This window comes from Oncorhynchus mykiss, chromosome 3 (assembly GCF_013265735.2).
Source record: "Oncorhynchus mykiss isolate Arlee chromosome 3, USDA_OmykA_1.1, whole genome shotgun sequence".
NCBI lineage: Eukaryota > Metazoa > Chordata > Actinopteri > Salmoniformes > Salmonidae > Oncorhynchus > Oncorhynchus mykiss.
Genome location: NC_048567.1, coordinates 66,725,909 through 66,747,905, shown reverse-complemented (window position 1 = coordinate 66,747,905; position 21,997 = coordinate 66,725,909). Strand labels below are relative to the sequence as shown.

At 42.4% G+C, this 21,997-nt stretch overlaps 1 protein-coding gene across 8 annotated transcripts; it reads left to right on the top strand.

Moving 5' to 3' along the window:
- The first annotated feature begins 612 nt into the window (after positions 1 to 612).
- On the top strand, positions 613 to 15,669 carry LOC110504514 (cell surface glycoprotein 1). 8 transcript variants are annotated; one of them, XM_036974990.1, is made up of 8 exons: positions 613 to 1,039; positions 10,514 to 10,807; positions 11,236 to 11,487; positions 11,866 to 11,973; positions 12,376 to 12,438; positions 12,587 to 12,649; positions 12,739 to 12,840; positions 13,051 to 15,669. In XM_036974990.1, exons 1-8 carry the CDS (start codon positions 988 to 990, stop codon positions 14,343 to 14,345), a joined length of 2,229 nt encoding a protein of 742 aa, XP_036830885.1. In that variant the 5' UTR covers positions 613 to 987; the 3' UTR covers positions 14,346 to 15,669. The 8 variants fall into 8 exon arrangements, with proteins under 8 accessions (XP_036830885.1, XP_036830891.1, XP_036830888.1 ...); XM_036974991.1 differs by lacking the exon at positions 613 to 1,039 and adding an exon at positions 1,431 to 1,926 and having other exon boundaries at positions 12,379 to 12,438; XM_036974989.1 differs by lacking the exon at positions 613 to 1,039 and adding an exon at positions 1,432 to 1,926.
- Positions 15,670 to 21,997: the final 6,328 nt, after the last annotated feature.

The following is a 21,997-nucleotide window of genomic DNA, read 5'->3' as shown; positions in this document are numbered from 1 at the left end:
TCAAAACACATTTAGATTTGTGAACAGCCATCCACAACAACCACAATATGTAAGGCGCAAATATCTAAATGACAGAGCAGTAGTGTGATTCACATCAAATGTGCCAGCTAACTAGCTTGTTAATTGTTTCACAGAATCAATATATAATGTAGAAATCTTAGGTAATCAAATTAATGAACCACTCCATGTGCATTTCCAACAACTCCCCCTTGTTACATGACAGCTCTGCAAACATTCCCATTTTCACTGAAAAACCTGTTATTTTTTCTTCAGTCGGAACGCATGGAATATCATATTTCAAGCCATCAGTACTGGACGTGAATGAATTTGCAAAAGAAACTACGCAAGCAAACAAAGAGTCGAAAGTTCTTATTCCGAAGCGATTTTGGCTACCTGCACACAGGTAAAGTAACCTACTACGCAGGGTTGCCAGGGTCAAAATCAAATGTCTAAACAAACGATGTCTCAAAACCCGCACAAAATGCCTGAAAACGAGACATTTCTATTTTTTGCAGCAAGATAGGAGTTTAGCCAATAAAACCTTTTTCCATAACGCCATCGAGCGAATTAAGGACTATCGATTTAATTGATGGCGTAATGGAAACAGGTTTTATTGGCTAAATTTGGAAACTCCTATCTTGCTGCAAAAAAATTGAAATGTCTCGATTTCAGGCCTTTTGGGCGGGTTTTGAGACATCGTTTGTTTAGACATTTGATTTTGACCCTGGCAACCCTGCGTAGTAGGTTACTTTACCTGTGTGCAGGTAGCCAAAGTCGCATCGGAATAAGAACTTTCGACTCATTGTTTGCTTGAGTAGTTAGGATAAATCTATGTGTTCGGATTTAGACTATATGTAAGGTTGTCGTCCATAATTTAGTTTGTCATTTGAAACAATCCCGGAGCGTTCCAGATGGAATGATAACTGGAACGTGTACTTTCACTTTTACTTACTAGCATACAGGACTGTCAAACTCGGACCGAAGGAAATGGCAGGTAGCTTTTTTGGGAAAATTATACTGCTTTTGGTTTATTTTCTCGGTGAGTAGCCTATACTATTTTTTTCCCGGTTATTGATTTGCAGGAAAGTAATTTGTCCTTGACATAGTCATTGTGCACTGTATCCCGAGCGGGAGCCTTATTAGCCATACGTCTGTTCAGCCGCTCAGTCTAGTCCATTCGATAATTAGTAATTCAGTGGTAATTTACCATGTTATAGTGTAACTCTAATCACACTGCTTTGAGTGTACAGAAAATTGTCTTCATTTTGTATATTTTTTATTGGAGATTTATTTAACTAGGCAAGCCAGTTAAAATAACAAATTCTTATTTTCAATGACGGCCTAGGAACAGTGGGTTAACTGCCTGTTCAGGTGCAGAACGACAGATTTGTATCTTGTTAGCTCGGGGGTTTGAACTTGCAACATTGCTAGTCCAACGCCCTAACCACTAGGCTACCCTGCCGCCCCAATTCTCTTGATGGCGTTATGGAAACAGGTTTTATTGGCTAAATTTGGAAACTCCTATCTTGCTGCAAAAAAATAGAAATGTCTCGTTTCAGGCCTTTTGGGCGGGTTTTGAGACATCGTTTGTTTAGACATTTGATTTTGACCCTGGCAACCCTGCGTAGTAGGTTACTTTACCTGTGTGCAGGTAGCCAAAGTCGCATCGGAATAAGAACTTTCGACTCATTGTTTGCTTGAGTAGTTAGGATACATCTATGTGTTCGGATTTAGACTATATGTAAGGTTGTCGTCCATAATTTAGTTTGTCATTTGAAACAATCCCGGAGCGTTCCAGATGGAATGATATCTGAAACGTGTACTTTCACTTTTACTTACTAGCATACAGGACTGTCAAACTCGGACCGAAGGAAATGGCAGGTAGCTTTTTTGGGAAAGTTATACTGCTTTTGGTTTATTTTCTCGGTGAGTAGCCTATACTATTTTTTTCCCCCGGTTATTGATTTGTAGGAAAGTAATTTGTCATTGACATAGTCATTGTGCACTGTATCCCGAGCGGGAGCCTTATTAGCCATACGTCTGTTCAGCTGCTCAGTCTGGTCCATTCGATAATTAGTCATTCAGTGGTAATTTCCATGTTATAACTCTAATCACACTGCTTTGAGTGTACAGAAAATAGTCTTTATTTTGTATATTTTTTATTGGAGATTTATTTAACTAGGCAAGCCAGTTAAGAAAAATTATTATTTACAATGACGGCCTGCCCCGGCCAAACCCGGACGACGCTGGGCCAAAGAAATAGGCAGGGTTAATGACTTTGTGGCTAGCTAGCTACCCTAAACAGGAAATACAACAACATGATAATTGATGATCATGATGATTTTTTTTTATTTTTATTTTACCTTTATTTAACCAGTTAAGAACAAATTCTTATTTTCAATGACGGCCTGGGAACAGTTAACTGCCTGTTCAGGTGCAGAACGACAGATTGTCAGCTCGGGGGTTTGAACTCGCAACCTTCCGGTTACTAGTCCAACACTCTAACCACTAGGCTACCCTGCCGCCCCGGTGATGCATCATAAAATAAATAACATAAAACCTAGGTTACAAATATGTTGACATCATATGCATGGTAACAAATGAACACTTCTGTGAAAACTACAGGTTTATTAATACTGTACACTCTTAGGGAGTGAACGTTATTTATAGTAATGGTTACATGGAGAAAATCGGACCTCTGATATGAAAATGGATGGCCCTCCCTTCAGCAAAATATATATATATTTTATTTAACCTTTATTTAACTCGGCAAGCCAGTTAAGAACCAATTCTTATTTACGATGATGGCCTACTCCGGCCAGACCCTAAAAGGATGATGCTGGGCCAATTGTGCACCACCCTATGGGACTCCCAATCACAGCCAGATGTGATACAACTGGATTCAAACCAGGGACTGTAGTGATGCCTCTTGCACTGAGATGTAGTGCCTTAGAACGCTGCGCCACTTGGGGGCGCAAGTATAGACATAGGCCTCTGTTTACTATGAAATAGTTTATCATTTATTTTACTAGGCAGGGGTGCTCAACTCTTACCCTACGAGGTCCAGAGCCTGCTGGTTTTCTCTTCTACCTGATAATTAATTGCATCCACCTGGTGTGCCAGGTCTAAATTAGTCCCTGATTAGAGGGGAACAATGAAAACAAGCACTAAAACTGGCTTCGAGGTCCAGAGTTGAGTTTGACAGTTAGAGTTTTGATCAAGGGTGTGTAGAAATGCACAGTCATCTTGGCACTCATCCAACAAAAAAAAAGCATTTATTAATGTCTACATTATGACATCCATTACAGATAACTGCAAACATTTACATTATATTGTGTGAGCTCAACATAAAAAAAAACTATGAAAACATATCTAATCAAATCAAGATTTATTTACAGCACATTTCAGACATGGAATGCAACTCAATGTACTTCACAGGACAAAACTAATAAAACCAATGAAAATAAAAACTGAAATATTTGCTACACAACAAACATAAGAGGATAAAAAACTAAAGAAATACAATAAAATCGGAACAAGTAAAAAGCACAATAAGGAAAAGCAATGCTAAAAAGGTGTGTTTTAAGATCTCTTTGAAATATGTCCACAGTTTCGGCCCCCTCAGGTTCTCTGGTAGGCTATTCCAGGGTCTGGGAGCATAATAACTAAAGGCTGCCTCTCCATGTCTCTTGGTCCAAGGCTTTGGGATAGTTTAAAGGGACCTACTGGGTAAATAACGTAAAAGCATGTCTGGCATGTATTGTGATGCACAATTATGGATTAATTTAAAAACCAATAGAAGAATCTTAAAATGAATTCTAAAACTCACAGGCAGCTAGTGCAGAGACCTTAAAACAGGTGTAATGTGTGCTCTCCGTCTAGTCTTGGTCAGTATCTATGCTGCAGCGTTCTGTATGCTCTGCAGTTGCCCAATGGCTTTCTTGGGTAGACCAGACAGGAGAGCATTACAGTAGTCAAGCCTGCTTGTAGTAAAGTATGGATGAGTCTCTCTGTATCAGCCTGAGAGAGAAATATAGTATTTTACTTTAGAGAGTACTAATATTACTATCCCAACTACAATGGCCTCTCAATGGCCAATACATAGCATCAGCAATCCAGGGTTTATATACAATTGCCAAGTATCTCAACTCCATTGTGATTTCAACGACGGAGTTGAGCGCAGACTTTTGTTTTTTTAAATTAACCTCAGACTCCTTCAAGTCGCTATGAAATCAGTACTTTTCAAAATGACATTCTTAAACTCTTACCATTTACCTATGTTTGTCCTCTCTTTTTGCATGCCTTTCTTTCTTTGCTGAAATCTGTAAAAAAAAATAATAATTTGTAACAGTATTTTTATTGGAATGTCACAATTTTCACCCATATTAAGAGATACAACAACAGAGACAAAGCACACAGAAAAAAAACAAGAAAAACAGCACCCACTTACACATATCTACACGTGTATATACAGTGCCTTGCGAAAGTATTCGGCCCCCTTGAACTTTGCGACCTTTTGCCACATTTCAGGCTTCAAACATAAAGATATAAAACTGTATTTTTTTGTGAAGAATCAACAACAAATGGGACACAATCATGAAGTGGAACGACATTTATTGGATATTTCTAACTTTTTTAACAAATCAAAAACAGAAAAATTGGGCGTGCAAAATTATTCAGCCCCTTTACTTTCAGTGCAGCAAACTCTCTCCAGAAGTTCAGTGAGGATCTCTGAATGATCCAATGTTGACCTAAATGACTAATGATGATAAATACAATCCACCTGTGTGTAATCAAGTCTCCGTATAAATGCACCTGCACTGTGATAGTCTCAGAGGTCTGTTAAAAGCGCAGAGAGCATCATGAAGAACAAGGAACACACCAGGCAGGTCCGAGATACTGTTGTGAAGAAGTTTAAAGCCGGATTTGGATACAAAAAGATTTCCCAAGCTTTAAACATCCCAAGGAGCACTGTGCAAGCGATAATATTGAAATGGAAGGAGTATCAGACCACTGCAAATCTACCAAGACCTGGCCGTCCCTCTAAACTTTCAGCTCATACAAGGAGAAGACTGATCAGAGATGCAGCCAAGAGGCCCATGATCACTCTGGATGAACTGCAGAGATCTACAGCTGAGGTGGGAGACTCTGTCCATAGGACAACAATCAGTCGTATATTGCACAAATCTGGCCTTTATGGAAGAGTGGCAAGAAGAAAGCCATTTCTTAAAGATATCCATAAAAAGTGTCGTTTAAAGTTTGCCACAAGCCACCTGGGAGACACACCAAACATATGGAAGAAGGTGCTCTGGTCAGATGAAACCAAAATTGAACTTTTTGGCAACATTGCAAAACGTTATGTTTGGCGTAAAAGCAACACAGCTGAACACACCATCCCCACTGTCAAACATGGTGATGGCAGCATCATGGTTTGGGCCTGCTTTTCTTCAGCAGGGACAGGGAAGATGGTTAAAATTGATGGGAAGATGGATGGAGCCAAATACAGGACCATTCTGGAAGAAAACCTGATGGAGTCTGCAAAAGACCTGAGACTGGGACGGAGATTTGTCTTCCAACAAGACAATGATCCAAAACATAAAGCAAAATCTACAATGGAATGGTTCAAAAATAAACATATCCAGGTGTTAGAATGGCCAAGTCAAAGTCCAGACCTGAATCCAATCGAGAATCTGTGGAAAGAACTGAAAACTGCTGTTCACAAATGCTCTCCATCCAACCTCACTGAGCTCGAGCTGTTTTGCAAGGAGGAATGGGAAAAAATGTCAGTCTCTCGATGTGCAAAACTGATAGAGACATACCCCAAGCGACTTACAGCTGTAATCGCAGCAAAAGGTGGCGCTACAAAGTATTAACTTAAGGGGGCTGAATAATTTTGCACGCCCAATTTTTCAGTTTTTGATTTGTTAAAAAAGTTTGAAATATCCAATAAATGTCGTTCCACTTCATGATTGTGTCCCACTTGTTGTTGATTCTTCACAAAAAAATACAGTTTTATATCTTTATGTTTGAAGCCTGAAATGTGGCAAAAGGTCGCAAAGTTCAAGGGGGCCGAATACTTTCGCAAGGCACTGTACATGAAACCTGAGGGAGACCATTTAAAAGGGAAGGGGGGAGAAGTATTAGGTACAGAGTGTAGGCTACCAAGTGGCATAGCCTCTGACTTAGTTAGGTTAATCTTGTAGCCTGAGAATTCGCTGAATAATTCAATAATATTAATAAGAGCCGTAATTTAAGTCTCGGGACTAGAGATGAATATCAGGACATCATCAGCATACAAGCTTATTTTATGGTGAACATCACCAATGAGCAGCCCCTGTATAGCAGGCGTTACCCTGATGGCCTCGGCCAGTGGTTCCATAACGAGTGCAAAGAGGAGGGGGGATAAAGGACAGCCCTGTCTGGTACCTCTGTGTATAGAGAAGCTATTTGACCTTAGCCCATTAGTAAGGGCAGCAGCTTGAGGATCATCATATAAAACTTTCACCCATTTTATAAAGTTGTCACCCAGACCAAATTTATTTAGAGCAAATAATAGGTAAGACCACTCCACACGATCAAATGCTTTCTCAGCATCTAGGGAGAGCACAAGACCATCCACAGCACTTTGTTGGTAAGCTTGAATTACATTAAGAAGCCGCCTGACATTGTTGCATGACTTACGGCCCTTAATGAAGCCAGTTTGGTCTCCTTTCACAATTAGTGGCAGTGAGTCCTCTAATCTTGTGGCTAGAATTTTAGAAAGCAATTTTCTATCCACATTCAGAAGGGAAATTGGTCTGTACGAGGAACAAGACTCTGGACATTTCCCTTTTTGAGAATAAGTGAAATGTTGGCTTCTCTCAGCGTTTGAGGGAGTTGGTCATTTGAAAATGAGTGATTAAACATATCACGCAATGGCTCAAGGATCAGGCAATGGAACTCTTTATAGAACTCACTACAAAACCCGTCTGGTCCTGGGGCCTTACCATTTTGCAGATTCTTAATTGCGAACATTATCTCTTCCTTGGTAATAGGGGCATTAAGGAGGGACCACTGCTCTTCAGAGATAGTAGGGAGCTCTATCTTACAAAATAAGTTCTCCATTAATTTGGGTGCATCATTTGGCAGTTCTGAGGCATAAAGATTTATATAAAATGTCTTAAATGAATCACTTATCAATTTATTTTCATATAAATGATTACCATCAGAGTCAGTAATAGTAGCAATTGACTGAGAATCAGCTCTCTTTTTAGCTAGGTATGCCAAGTACTTTCCTGGCTTATCGCCATGTTCATATAGCTTTTGCCTGACAAATCTCATTTTCTTTTCAGCGTCCTGTGTTAGGAGAGAGTCTAACGTTGATCTAATGACTGATATTTCCTTTAATAGGGTAGGAGTGGGTGTTTTAATGTAGTCCTTCTCTTTAGTTCCTAATTCACCCTCTAACATTTTTTGCTTTTCACGCTTTTTCCGTCTCTTAGTAGCTGTGTATGACATAATCAGACCCCTGGCATACGCTTTACAGGTCTCCCAAAGGAGCGAGGGGTTATCTGTTGATTGAGAGTTAATAGAGAAAAATGCTTTAAACTCTGTAATAAAATATGATGTGAATGTATGGTCTTTAAGAATGGTTGTGTTCAACCTCCAATGTCTTGACCGATTGAATGCCCCGTTGAGTTTTATGTCCAACATCACCTCAGCATGATCAGATGACTATGACTATGCTTCCTATCCTAGCGGATAGAACAGACTGCAAAGACGTCCTGGGCATAACAAAAATAATCTATTCTAGTCTGAATCCATGAGGTGCAGAGAAAAAAGTGAACTCTCTGTTGGAGGGATGAAAAGCTCTCCAGACATCCGCATACCCCAGATCATCACAAATAGCTTTAAGTGACTTAGCTTGAGGAGAGAGTGAAGCTATACCGCTGGGAAACCTATCAATAAGGGGGTTCAACAAGCAGTTAAAATCTCCTCCAACCACTGCAGTGTCCGAGTTTAATTCTGAAAAGTCTAGAAATACCTTAGTGAGGAAATCAGAGGGGTGAGCAGGGGGGAAGTAAATATTCATTATAGAAATGTTCTGCCCTTGTAAAGTACCATTAATTATAACAAAGCGACCAAATTTATCTTTCACACAATTCAAGACCTTAAGTGGTAAGTTCTTTTTCACCAGAATTGCTACCCCTCTACTTCTGGATGTAAATGATGAGAAAAACACTTGGCCAAACCCCCCTTGTTGTAATTTCAGGTGCTCCTTATCATCCAAATGAGTTTCTTGCAACAGGGCAATATCAATATTTTCTTTTTTCAAAAAAGACAGTACCTTTTTCCTCTTAATGGGGTTATGGCTCCCTCTAATGTTCCATGTACATACACGCAGTCCGTTACCTGCCATTGTATCTTGATCATTCAATATCCAGGCAGGATCCCACTGTAAAAGTGGAGTGGTACCTTTTTCCATGTGTTGAGCTCTCCTCTATCTCACCGAGCATAAACAAACGATATGAACCCTGAACTCGAACTATACTAAACCCAAAAATTAAACATGTAAAGATCCAAAAGGGGGTTTTCCCACTGGCTAACATGCAGGGGATTTCAACTCTCCAATGCAGACTCTTAAGTCCGCATTGCCGCTCCATAGCCTCATCCTTTATATGTATGGAAAAGAAAATCAATAGGAGAAGATTGAGGCTCTTCCACCTAAAACCAAGCCTGGGCACCAATATGGATTCACACATATCTCAGCCTGAGCTATAGCGGCTATTACTTTAGCAAGAAAAATAATAAAGATACGAATATTACTGAGCCGGAGTACGTGAGGACTCACGCCACTGTTTCATGATCAGATTCAACCAAAAATAAAAGTTATTTACCTGAGAGAGTCAATAAACGCAGCAGCCTCTTCAGGTGTGTAGAGCTTTTTAGGTGATCCGTTGACCATAATCTTCAATGTGGCCGGGTACAACAGTGCGTATTCCATCTTCATTCTCCTGAGTCGAGCCTTCGCCTCATCAAACGCTTTGCGTCTTCGTACAACCGCAGTGGAATAATCATTGAAGAATGAGACCTTAGGACTTTTACGTTGACTACTATCAGAGCCGATGTTTCTAGCCGCGTCCATGACGCGCTGCTTGTCGGTGAAGTTGTGGAACTTTATAACCACCGGCCCGTGGGCGCTGATTGGGACCGGGTATCGGTGCTTGAGGGCGATGGGCTCTGTCCAGCTTCACACGACCAGCCTTAGTGTCCATTTGTAGGTAGCCAGGGATCCATTCCTCAAAGAATTTTACTGAACATGTCCCTTCAGAATTTTCCGGGAGTCCCACAACACGAATATTGCATCTGCGTCCTCGATTATCCAAGTCGTCAATGTGCTCCGCCATTTCGCGCACCTGTTTCTCAAGTGCTTTTATCTTAGCGTCCATAGATGTAGTTGAAGTTTCCACTGCATCAATTCTTCCTTCCGCCTCAACAACACGTTCCACAACCCTCTGTAGTTCAGCTGAATGACCTGCTATTGCTTCCAAGACCGTTCTTATCTTAGCATCGATCACTTTAGTAATGTTATCAGTCATCTTTTGAATCACCAGGTCCATTGTGCCTGGATTCGCAATGGTGCTAGCCTCGCTAACGTTAGCTAGCTCCTCATGCACATCCACAGGGATGGTGGTTTTGGTCGACTTCTTAGTAGTTCTGTTGGGCATGTTGTCGGAGATTTTTGCGAAATAGCCGTCAAGACTCATTATATGGTAACTTATTTAGCCAATTCTACCACTTTTTCAAGCTAGGAGATTAATGTAAAAATATAAATTTACGAATGCCACGAGAGCTCGCTGAAACACCGTGTTCTCTCTACGGCGCCATTTTCCCCCCGAAATCTGTACTTTTTAATAAAACTTTAATCAAATACAACCACGGACTGTTTCCTCGTTGCTGTTGCTCTAAGATGGCAACTCAGCTTGAATGTGCATGTGCCAATTGAATTTCAACAAGGAAAAAGTTGGCGGTTGTATTTGATGAAAGTTTTTTTTTTAAGTATGGATTTCAGCAAACAAAGAAAGGCACGCAACAACAGAGGACAAACATAGGTACACAGTAAGTTACATTTTTTAAGTATTGATTGCATAGTGACTTAAAGGAGTCAGAGGTTGATTTCAAAAACTTTACTTTGCTTTCAACTCCGTGGATTCAATTATCATGGAGTTGAAGTACACGGCTAGAGTTTCGATAGAGTTGACGATATATCTCTCCGTGTTTGGCCAAGTTAATGATATATCAAGATACAAGGTCTACAATCCCACCCTGGCCAATCATTGATTTGACAGCAGAGGAGAGCAGTATAGTGGGAGATTACTAATTAGGTTGAATAGGTGGGATGTCTGACACTGCTGATACCTGAACTGTCCTTGGTGGTCTCAAAGAAGACCACTAGCCTACATTACATTATAGCCACAGAAGTTTAGGGTGTTTTCAATGTGTTTTCACCTGATCCTCCTGTTTCTGTGCTCAGTGGAGGTGACAGGTGAACAGCAGTATGGTGGCCTGGGAAGAGAGATCACCCTGACCCCCAAGGTCTCAGGACAGCCTGAGGACATCCTGTGGAAACACAATGGGAACAAGGTGGTGGAGTTTGATGGGAGTCAGAATTTTGAGTATGGCAGGTTTAAAGGCAGGACCATCCTGGACTGGGACTCTGGAGCGCTAACTATCAAAGGTCTCACTGATGCAGACAGTGGGCCCTATGAGTTAGAGGCTGTCGTCAAGGGCAAGCTGCAGTACTCTCAACATGAGGTGGGGGTTATTGGTAAGTGTGTAATGTTGCTGTTTAAAGGCCTGCATGTCAGTTTTGTGTGTATACAGTATGTTTATTTACAGTATTAATAAGGGCTTTCAAAAAAACTATCATTAAGCCTAGACAACGGCTGATTAAGTGATGCCAGTATAGTAAAACAAATCTAATTGTATACCTTGGTGACTGTATCTAATGAGTCAGGACCCACATATTCTCACCTAGCTCTTGAAATCTTGTTGCAGTGTGATATTGAAACTCCCCCTTTTCATCATTACATCTTTATTACAAATGTTCAAAGTTGCTGGACAGGTTTTCACCCACACCAAGACACACCTCTCCTCAGATCAGTTGAGGTGAAACGGCTTCTCACTTTGCTGTGTGTGTGTCTGTGCGTGTCTGTGTGTGTGTGTGTCTGTACTCGTTTGTGCACATGTGTGTAGATGATGTGGCACAGCCCAGCGCAACCTGTGTGGTTGACACAACCCCAGAGAACATGGACAGAACCCTGCTGTGCTCAGCTGACCTCCAGCCCCTGACCCAGTTCATCTGGAGGAGTCCTGAGGGGTCAGAGAGTCCAGGACCTGAACTGTTCATACCTGGGGGGGAGAACCAGGAGTCTATCTACACATGTGTGGTGAAAAATCCTGTTGGTGAGAAAAGTGCAGAGTTCACCCTGAAGGACTGCTACACTGGTAAGATAACACTTCTAAACTGTAGTTACAGTAATATAACGTACTCTCACTTTCATTCTGTCGTGTTCACAATTTGGATGTATTATTTAATGCTGCCAACACATTTGCGTGACATGTAGATTCTGTATATTTATTGATAGTGAGAACATGGTTCAGAAAGACATAGAATGAGATTGTTGTAAATACAATGTTATATTGTGCATGCTAAGCATCTTTTTTGCAGATCCTGGATATTCATACGTTACAGTCAGTGACATTACTATATAGTTCATAGTGTTATGACTGCTTAATTCATGTCTTATAAGACTGCTTAATTCATGTCTTATTAAGTGTGGAAATGCTGCTGATCCAATATGTTTTAATGGTGTTTCTGTGCAGAGGAAGGCTCATCCAGTGTCCTGGCTGTGGTCCTGTCCATTGTCCTTCTCGTCTTAGTTGCTGTTCTGGCATTTCTCTTGTGGTACTACTGGAGGAAATGCAAGAAACGTACGACCATCCTATGTCCTATGAAAAACGTTTAGTTCCAGACTCCGGAAATATATGGTGCATAGTTCGGTATTACTGGGAGAAAAAGCCCCTCATTATAATGATCTGGCTAGACCAGAGTCAATCCATTTCCTTCCTACTCCCCTGATGTGTGCTGAGCTTTTTAGATGATAACTGTCCCAGTGACGCCAGCTGACTTGTTACAAGGTCGTTGACCTTGGATCTGAGATTAGAGTTGAAAAGGGGAGAGAAAAGAGTACAACCAGCAAACAAAGCAAAGTAACTACATTGTCTTTCTGGTTAGACATATTCATGTTGCAGGATGTTCACCCACATTACTTCCCTATGTCTAATTCTGTCCTTTATCCCTCTTGTCTTTTCCACTCTGTGGTGGATGACCAGCAGCTGAAGCTGCACTGAGAAAATCTGAAGAGGAGAAAGGACTGATGGAAGTTACAAAACAAGGTTGTTTAGCTGTAAAAATGTCATTTTGAACATGAGTTCTATTGCTGTAGACTTAGTTTGGCATCACATACATTTTAAGACAAAACTAACACCTTACCACTCTACTGTTTATGAATACCACTATTTTGTTTATGTTTTTATTGAATAGGAAACAAAGATCCTGAGGATGACCATTCTGAGAACACTGGAAATATAACTTCTATACCAAAAGGTTCTCCTTATATAGTGTTTATTGTCTTGGGCACGAGAAACTTTGAATACATATGATATTAATGGGGATGAATGTTTTTGTGTGTACAGGAATGGTAAAAGAGCAGGTAGAGCTGATAAACAAGCAGAATGCAGATCCAAATAGGAAATGGCAAACTAAACCAGCTGGAAGAATTTTCTTTCCAACAAAAAGTAGGGGTCACAGCTTTCTATACAGACAGAATGACAGTCTCTCAGACAAACAGACAGGTGATTTTATGTCCCATGGCAGATAGGTTAAACATAACTCAATATTGAGACTGACAATGACATAATAAGTCATGTTATCATTAAGACAAATGTGTCTGTATAATAGTGTTTGTGTAGTCTTGTATCAACCCATCTTCTCATTCTGTGTTTCAGTGACAGACACAGAGCATGTACAGGACAAGCCCAAGCCAGGCCAACAAGACCTAGTCACACCAGACCACACCCAGGCCCAACAAGACCTAGTCACAGCAGACCCCACCCCTGCCCAACAAGACCTAGTCACACCAGACCCCACCCCTGCCCAACAAGACCTAGTCACACCAGACCCCACCCCTGCCCAACAAGACCTAGTCACACCAGACCCCACCCCTGCCCAACAAGACCTAGTCACAGAAGACCCCACCCCTGCCCAACAAGACCTAGTCACACCAGACCCCACTCCTGCCCAACAAGACCTAGTCACACCAGACCCCACCCCTGCCCAACAAGACCTAGTCACACCAGACCCCACTCCTGCCCAACAAGACCTAGTCACACCAGACCCCACCCCTGCCCAACAAGACCTAGTCACACCAGACCCCACCCCTGCCCAACAAGACCTAGTCACACCAGACCCCACCCCTGCCCAACAAGACCTAGTCACACCAGACCCCACCCCTGCCCAACAAGACCTAGTCACAGAAGACCCCACCCCTGCCCAACAAGACCTAGTCACACCAGACCCCACTCCTGCCCAACAAGACCTAGTCACACCAGACCCCACCCCTGCCCAACAAGACCTACTCACACCAGACCCCACCCCTGCCCAACAAGACCTACTCACACCAGACCCCACCCCTGCCCAACAAGACCTAGTCACAGAAGACCCCACCCCTGCCCAACAAGACCTAGTCACACCAGACCCCACCCCTGCCCAACAAGACCTACTCACACCAGACCCCACCCCTGCCCAACAAGACCTACTCACACCAGACCCCACCCCTGCCCAACAAGACCTACTCACACCAGACCCCACCCCTGCCCAACAAGACCTAGTCACACCAGACCACTCCCAGGCCCAACAAGACCTAGTCACACCAGAATCCAAAGAAACCAAGCTAGGCACGCCCACACCAGAACCCAACCAGGAAACAGTTCCAGCTCCAGAGACAGCTCCAGGCCAAAAATACCCAATCACAACAGAGACAGCTTCAGGCCAAAAATACCCAATCACAGCCGAGACAGCTCCAGGCCACACAGACTCAGCAGGCACAACAGAGACAGCTTCAGGCCAAAAATACCCAATCACAACAGAGACAGCTTCAGGCCAAAAATACCCAATCACAACAGAGACAGCTTCAGGACAAACAGAATCAGCAGGCACAACAGAGACAGCTCCAGGCCACACAGACTCAGGAGGCACAACAGAGACAGCTCCAGCCCAAACAGACTCAGCAGGCACAACATAGACAGCTCCAGGCCACATAGACTCAGCAGGCACAACAGAGACAGCTCCAGGCCAAACAGAAACAGCAGGCACAACACCCAAATGGATTCCACTAAATGCAGAAACAGATAAACCCAACCAGGACATAGGGCACAAGAAGGCCCTGCTAGACCTGAACAAACCAGGTCTTAAACAGGAGAATGAACTAGACCAAGAATCAGACAAGCCCCAAGAGGAGATGACAAACCTGTACACGGGAGATGGTAAACATGAGAGCGACTCAGGCACTTAATGATGAATGATGAAAAGCCAGAGATAAAGATCCAAGGAGAAGGACCGTACACAGCAGACCACAAAGACAATAACCAAACAAATCAACATACACAGGAGGACAACCAGGACATCCAGTCAGGGGAGTGAAGACATAATAATGATGTGGAAGAATAAGGGAAAGGGCAAAGAGTAAGTAATGAGGAGAACAGAGATGGGATAATGGACCACAATAGATGTATGGGTGCAAACACAGAGGATGATGGGGGAATTGAAGTAGAGATGGAGGAAGAAGGGATAGAGCAGAAGGAACCAGACACAGATAAAGAAGGAGATAATACCAACCAAACATCTACTCAGAGTGATGAGGAGCTGGATGAGACACCCATCACAGACCCCAATGAGCAGCACATTACCCAGACTACACTACAGGATAGTCCACCGGGTAGTCCAGTGACAATAATCCCTAATGCAAATAACCCAGTAGAATTATGGGTAAGCTGTATGACTTTAAATCCACTGTTTTTGAGATGACACTAAAGTTTGGATAACAGGTCTCCACCTTATTTTCTACTGAGGTTCTACCCTCATACTGTTAGAAGAAAAACTCTGGTGAAGAAAATGCTGAATGCTACAGTGTAATACAAGCATTGGCATTTCTTGATTTTGGTTTCATAGTTTGCAAACAGCATTTTATTCTCTAGTTATGTTTCAGTTCTACGTACCTGTGGTAGCTAACATAATACATTATTTACTACAAGTTAATACACTATTTGTTATTTTAGCTCAATTTAAATAAATGTTTTAATGAACCTTAACATACTGTTATTGCTAAAGAACTTACTTAGGCTACTGATATGCCATCTTGATGGGTTGTCAGAGGTCCTCAGTGACCAGTGTAAATAAATAAATGTTAACAGAATGATGTGAATAAATGACTAGAACAAGCGGTTGTCACTCTGCATCATGTGGGACTAACAGCCCTCAGCAGTGGCCTGTATTCATGGATGCCAAGGGAAGCCAGGCTTCCCCAACTATTTAAACAATCAATAAATACAAATTCTCAATTAATTTTATATATATATATTTTTTCTCATAATTTTACGTGATTTCGCAAGTGGCTGAATCTCACTGGAGAAATCATCCGAGCGAGGGAAATGGCACCCGTCTGTTGTGTAGCCTACAGTAATGTATGTATCTGATGCTGTCTGGACCAAAAAAGTATAACATGTTGGCGCTGTAGCATTTGATTGGTTGATGCCAGCAAGCATTTGGCCTCATTTGATTAAAAAAATAAAAATTAATTAGCCAATCAGCGTTGAGCTGAGCTGTCCCGGCGCAGGTGTGCTTGATATGAACAAGACTGGTTACTCGCATCAATGACTCTGTCTCGTCATTGAACATCCAAACATGGTGTCAGAAGCGGGATGACTATCCATGATATCCGCAAATTAGAGCAAACCTTTGTTTAATAATCGCCATAATTCACCTTCGCTTTATAGTGTTGTTAGCATCGAGATAGAAATGGCAGTGAACATTCCCCTTCCCACAGTTATGATGCTCAGCGGAGATTGGAGCATGAATTGGGATACGTCCAGAGGTGAATGGGAGGACTAGCCACGTGACTTCTGGAAAAGGATGAAGATGTAGTGGCTGCCATTTTGAGGACTATAATGGGAGCTGAATGCCGACAAGTATACAAACACAACCCAAACCTAACAGCAGCTCAGCAAGGTAACGCAATAGCTATTCTTGATGCTTGTCGTGACGTATTGATTAAAGTGACGGCTGCTGTTCATCGAATTATTAACTGTTTATAATTACTTGATTAAATTAATCAGGTAATTATTAACTCAGTAACCTGGGGCACCATGGGAAAGTTTGGTTGTATTGAGTTTCTATCTCCCAGATTAACTTAAAGAAGATCAGAATATCGATTTTACAACAAATTAATAAATTTCCTCTACAGTGTCATCCTGAACGTCGCATAATCTGCACAAACCCAAATCCCACTAAATAAATCCTACCACACCAATTGAGTTGATTATTTATTTACTAACAAGCTAAAATGAGGTGTACATTTGACCTCCATCTAGGATGTGATAATGGTAAATAAAAGCTCTCAATTGTTGCCTATTGTTTGTGCAGTCTTGCAGGCCTTCTCATGCAGCTGCAACTGCAAGTGCATTTGTAAATCAAGACCTATCTTGAGTTGGACTCTGGGATGGTGCAATTGTTGAGTAAGTAAGTGAGCTTATGGTTGTGTGGGGGTATGGGTTGAGTGTGAGTGGGTGTATGTGTGTATCCCACAACTGTTTGCGAAGGAGTAAAAGATGTTAGGGACAATAGAGGATGATCCACAGCTATATATATATATAACACAAATCGAGGTGAGGGCGATGGAAATGCATTTGGCAGTTAATCTACTTCAATTTGGTAAATTTGGTAAATGGCACTGTGTGATCTTTTTAAAGGATGGATCCCAGTCGTTATGGGTTATGGGATACAGGGGGTCGAGGGTGGTTTGCCGGGCATTGGGATGACAACCCAACTCGGGATGAGGAGGGCTTTTAGCAGGTGGAATAGTAGGGACCAATTGGAGGTTTACTTAGTAGAAATGCAAAGATCATGGTACAGCTATATAGACACTCAATCATCATGTTACTTTTTAATGGTACGTTTACAAACATATATTTTGATAAAAAGAATTGTAAGTTGTGTCTCATTATGATAGGTGGTGAAATAAGTATAGCCAGTTACAATTGTAATGACCTAGCAGATAATAAGAAAAGACCATCAGTATTTACCTTGCTAAAAGAGAAGGAATATAATATCTATTGTTTACAGGAAACCCATTCAACAGTTTAGATAATGTTTTGTGGAAAAATAAATATACTTCTCCCATGGGCAAAGAAATTCAAAAGGAGTGATGGTTTTAATGAACAATAATTTTGATCCAAATGAACAATCATTTTGATCCAATTGTCCAAACAGAACCTCAAGGTAGATGGATTATTTTAAATATGTTATTGGACAATAAACAGATGTGGTTTATTAAACCTATAGGGTCTGAATAATGATGATCCAAGCTTCTTTGAAAATATATATAAGAATGTATCAACTCTACAAGCAACACTAGACTCTAATATTATGGTGGGAGATTTTAATACGGTCTTAAATACCTCTATAGACCGGAAAGGAAATCACACTACAAACTATCACCCTCAGGCACTTAAGGAAATCATGAATATCATGGATATATGGAGACTTAAATACCCTGACCTAGTGAGATATACATAGCGGAGGCTTAATCAAGCTAGTCGCCTTGACTACTTTCTTATGTCATTCTCTCTGGCACCAAAAGTTTAAAAAGTGTTGATAGGGGACAGAATGCGGTCGGATCATCACATAATTGGCATATATATTACTCTTACAGAATTTCCACATGGGCGAGGATATTGGAAATTTAATCAAAGCCTACTAGATGATAAATTGTTTAGAACTAGGACAGAAGAATATATAACTGACTTTTTCAGACATAACATAGGTACAGCAGATCCCCTTACTGTATGGGACACTTTTAAATGTGCCTTTAGATGCAATGCAATTCAGTACTCATCTATAAAACAAAAGCAATTTAGATCAAAAGAGTCATATTAACAAAGGAAATTGAAGGACTAACAGTACAGTTAGATAGCAATAAAAACGGTACTATAGAGGCACAGAATAAGTTAGAGGAAAAACAAAAATAAATGGAGGAACTTATTCAAGAAAGATCTAGTGTAATATATCATAATAATAAAGCGAACTGGATGGAATATGGGGAAAATGCACCAACTTCTTTAACAATCTTCAATATGGAAATGCTACCCCAAAAAATGTATTAAAACGTGTTACAAATGATGGAGCAACGCATGATTCACCAAATTATATTTTGAAAGAGGAAGTAATGTACTTTAAGACAATGTTTTCATTTCAGCCTCCTCTATCTCCACTAACTGAAACTAATTGTATGGATTTTTGTATGGATTAATATCTGTACAGAAAGACTCATGTGAAGGCCAGTGCATTTAAAAAATTGGAGACCTCTTACACTTCAGTGTTGTGATGCAAAAATCCTAGCAAAATGCTTGGCACATAGAATTTAAAAAGTATTGTCAGATATTATTCATCCTAATCAGACAGGTTTTTTACATGGACAATACATTGGAGATAATATAAGACAAGTACTAGAAACAATAGAACACTATGAAATATCGGGGACACCAGGCCTGGTTTTCATAGCTGATTTTGAAAAGGATTTTGTTAAAGTACTATTGGAGTTTATATATAAATGCCTAGAACATTTCAATTTTGGGGAATCTCTTATAAAATGGGTTAAAGTTATGTATAGTAACCCTAGGTGTAAAATAGTAAATAATGGCTACATCTCAGAATGTTATCTATCTAGAGGAGTAAAACAAGGTTGTCCACTATCGGCATATCTATTTATTATTGACATCGAAATGTTAGCTACTGAGATTAGATCATACAATAATATTAAGGGATTAGAAATCTGTGGTTTAAAAACTAAGGTGTCATTGTATGCTGATGATTCATGTTTTCTTTTAAAACCACAATTAGAGTCTCTCCACGGCCTCTTAGAGGATCTAGATACTTTTGCTATCCTAACTGGATTAAAACCAAATTATGATAAATGTACCATATTACGTATTGGATCACTAAAAAATGCACATTTTACATTACCATGTAGTTTACCAATTAAATGGTCTGACGGAGATGTGGACATACTCAGTATACAAATCCCAAAATAAATTATCTCACTCCAATACATTTTTATAGAAAGTTAGCAAAAATAGATAAGATCTTGCTACCCGTGGAAAGGAAAATACCTGTCTATGTCACGTTCTGACCTTTATTTCCTTTGTTTTGTCATTATTTAGTATGGTCAGGGCGTGAGTTGGGGTGGGCAGTCTATGTTTGTTTTTCTATGATTTCGGCCTAGTATGGTTCTCAATCAGAGGCAGGTGTCATTAGTTGTCTCTGATTGAGAATCATACTTAGGTAGCCTGGGTTTCACTGTTTGTTTGTGGATGTTTGTTTCCGTGTCTGTGTTTTTCCCCACACGGTACTGTTTTGGGTTTCGTTCGTTCCACGTTTATTGTTTTTGTATTCAGTTGTGTTCATGTTGAGTATTTCTTATTAAAAGAACCAATAGACACTTACCACGCCGCATATTGGCCCTCCGATCCTTCTTGCCTCTCCTCTTCAGAGGAAGAGGAGGGAAACCATTACAGAAACACCCACCAACCAAGGACCAGGCGGCATGGTAACAGACAGCGACAGCAGCAGCAGCAGCAACAACAGCGGCCAGCATCACAGGACTCCTGGACATGGGAGGAGATTTTGAACAGAGAAGGACCCTGGGCACAGGCTGGGGAATATCGCCGCCCCAAAGCAGAGCTGGAGGCAGCGAAAGTTGAGCGGCGGCGATATGAGGAGACAGCACGGCAGCGCGACAGGTACGAGAGGCAGCCCCCAAAATTTTTTTGGGGGGGGGGACGCACGAGGTGTGGGGCTAAGCCAGATAGCAGACCTGAGCTCGCTCCTCGTGCTTATTATAAGCAGCGCGTTACAGGTCAGGCACCGTGTTATGCGGTTAAGCGCACGGTGTCGCCAGTACGTGCCCATAGCCCGGTGCGCTATAGGGCAGCCCCCCGAAAGTGTCATGCGAGTGTGGGCATCCAGCCAGGGCGTATGGTCCCTGCTCAGCGTGTCTGGTCGCAGGTACGCCGTTTCGGTCCAGGGTATCCTGCTCCGGCTCTGCTACCCACAGCCCGGTTCAACCTGTGCCTGCACTCTGGAGGGTCCGGGCTAGAGTAGTTATCCAGCCTGGGGGAGTGGTGCCAAGGCTGCGCACCAAAGCTCCAGTGCTCCCCCACAGCCCGGTCCTTCAGGTGCCTCCTGCTAATACCAAGCCTCCTGGAGGTCTCCCCAGCCTGGTGGGTCCTGTGGCAGCCCCACGCACCAGGCTGTCTCTCTGTCTCCTCCCTACAGGTGTTCCCGACTTTCAAATTAAATTAATTTATATAGCCCTTCGTACATCAGCTGATATCTCAAAGTGCTGTACAGAAACCCAGCCTAAAACCCCAAACAGCAAGCAATGCAGGTGTAGAAGCACGGTGGCTAGGAAAAACTCCCTAGAAAGGCCAAAACCTAGGAAGAAACCTAGAGAAGAACCAGGCTATGTGGAGTGGCCAGTCCTCTTCTGGCTGTGCCGGGTGGAGATTATAACAGAACATGGCCAAGATGTTCAAATGTTCATAAATGACCAGCATGGTCAAATAATAATAATCACAGGCAGAACAGTTGAAACTGGAGCAGCAGCACGGCCAGGTGGACTGGGGACAGCAAGGAGTCATCATGTCAGGTAGTCCTGAGGCATGGTCCTAGGGCTCAGGTCCTCCGAGAGAGAGAGAAAGAAAGAGAGAAAGAGAGAATTAGAGAGAGCATACTTAAATTCACACAGGACACCGGATAGGACAGGAGAAGTACTCCAGATATAACAAACTGACCCTAGCCCCCCGACACATAAACTACTGCAGCATAAATAGAGACAGGAGGGGTCAAGAGACACTGTGGCCCCATCCGAGGACACCCCTGGACAGGGCCAAACACGAAGGATATAACCCCACCCACTCTGCCAAAGCACAGCCAGCACACCACTAGAGGGATATCTTCAACCACCAACTTACCATCCTGAGACAAGGCCGAGTATAGCCCACAAAGATCTCCAACTCCAGAGCTGCTAGAGTCTCCCGTCTGTCCAGAGCGGCCAGAGTCTCCCGTCTGTCCAGAGCGGCCAGAGTCTCCCGTCTGTCCAGAGCCGCCAGAGTCTCCCTTCTGTCATGAGCCGCCAGAGTCTCCCGTCTGTCATGAGCCGCCAGAGTCTCCCGTCTGTCATGAGCCGCCAGAGTCTCCCGTCTGTCATGAGCCGCCAGAGTCTCCCGTCTGTCATGAGCCGCCAGAGTCTCCCGTCTGTCATGAGCCGCCAGAGTCTCCCGTCTGTCATGAGCCGCCAGAGTCTCCCGTCTGTCATGAGCCGCCAGAGTCTCCCGTCTGTCATGAGCCGCCAGAGTCTCCCGTCTGTCATGAGCCGCCAGAGTCTCCCGTCTGTCATGAGCCGCCAGAGCCGCCAGTCTGTCATGAGCCGCCAGTCTGTCATGAGCCGCCAGTGCCGCCAGTCTGTCATGAGCCGCCAGAGCCGCCAGTCTGTCATAAGCCGCCAGAGCCGCCAGTCTGTCATGAGCCGCCAGAGTCTCCCGTCTGTCATGAGCCGCCAGAGTCTCCCGTCTGTCATGAGCCGCCAGAGTCTCCCATCTGTCATGAGCCGCCAGAGTCGCC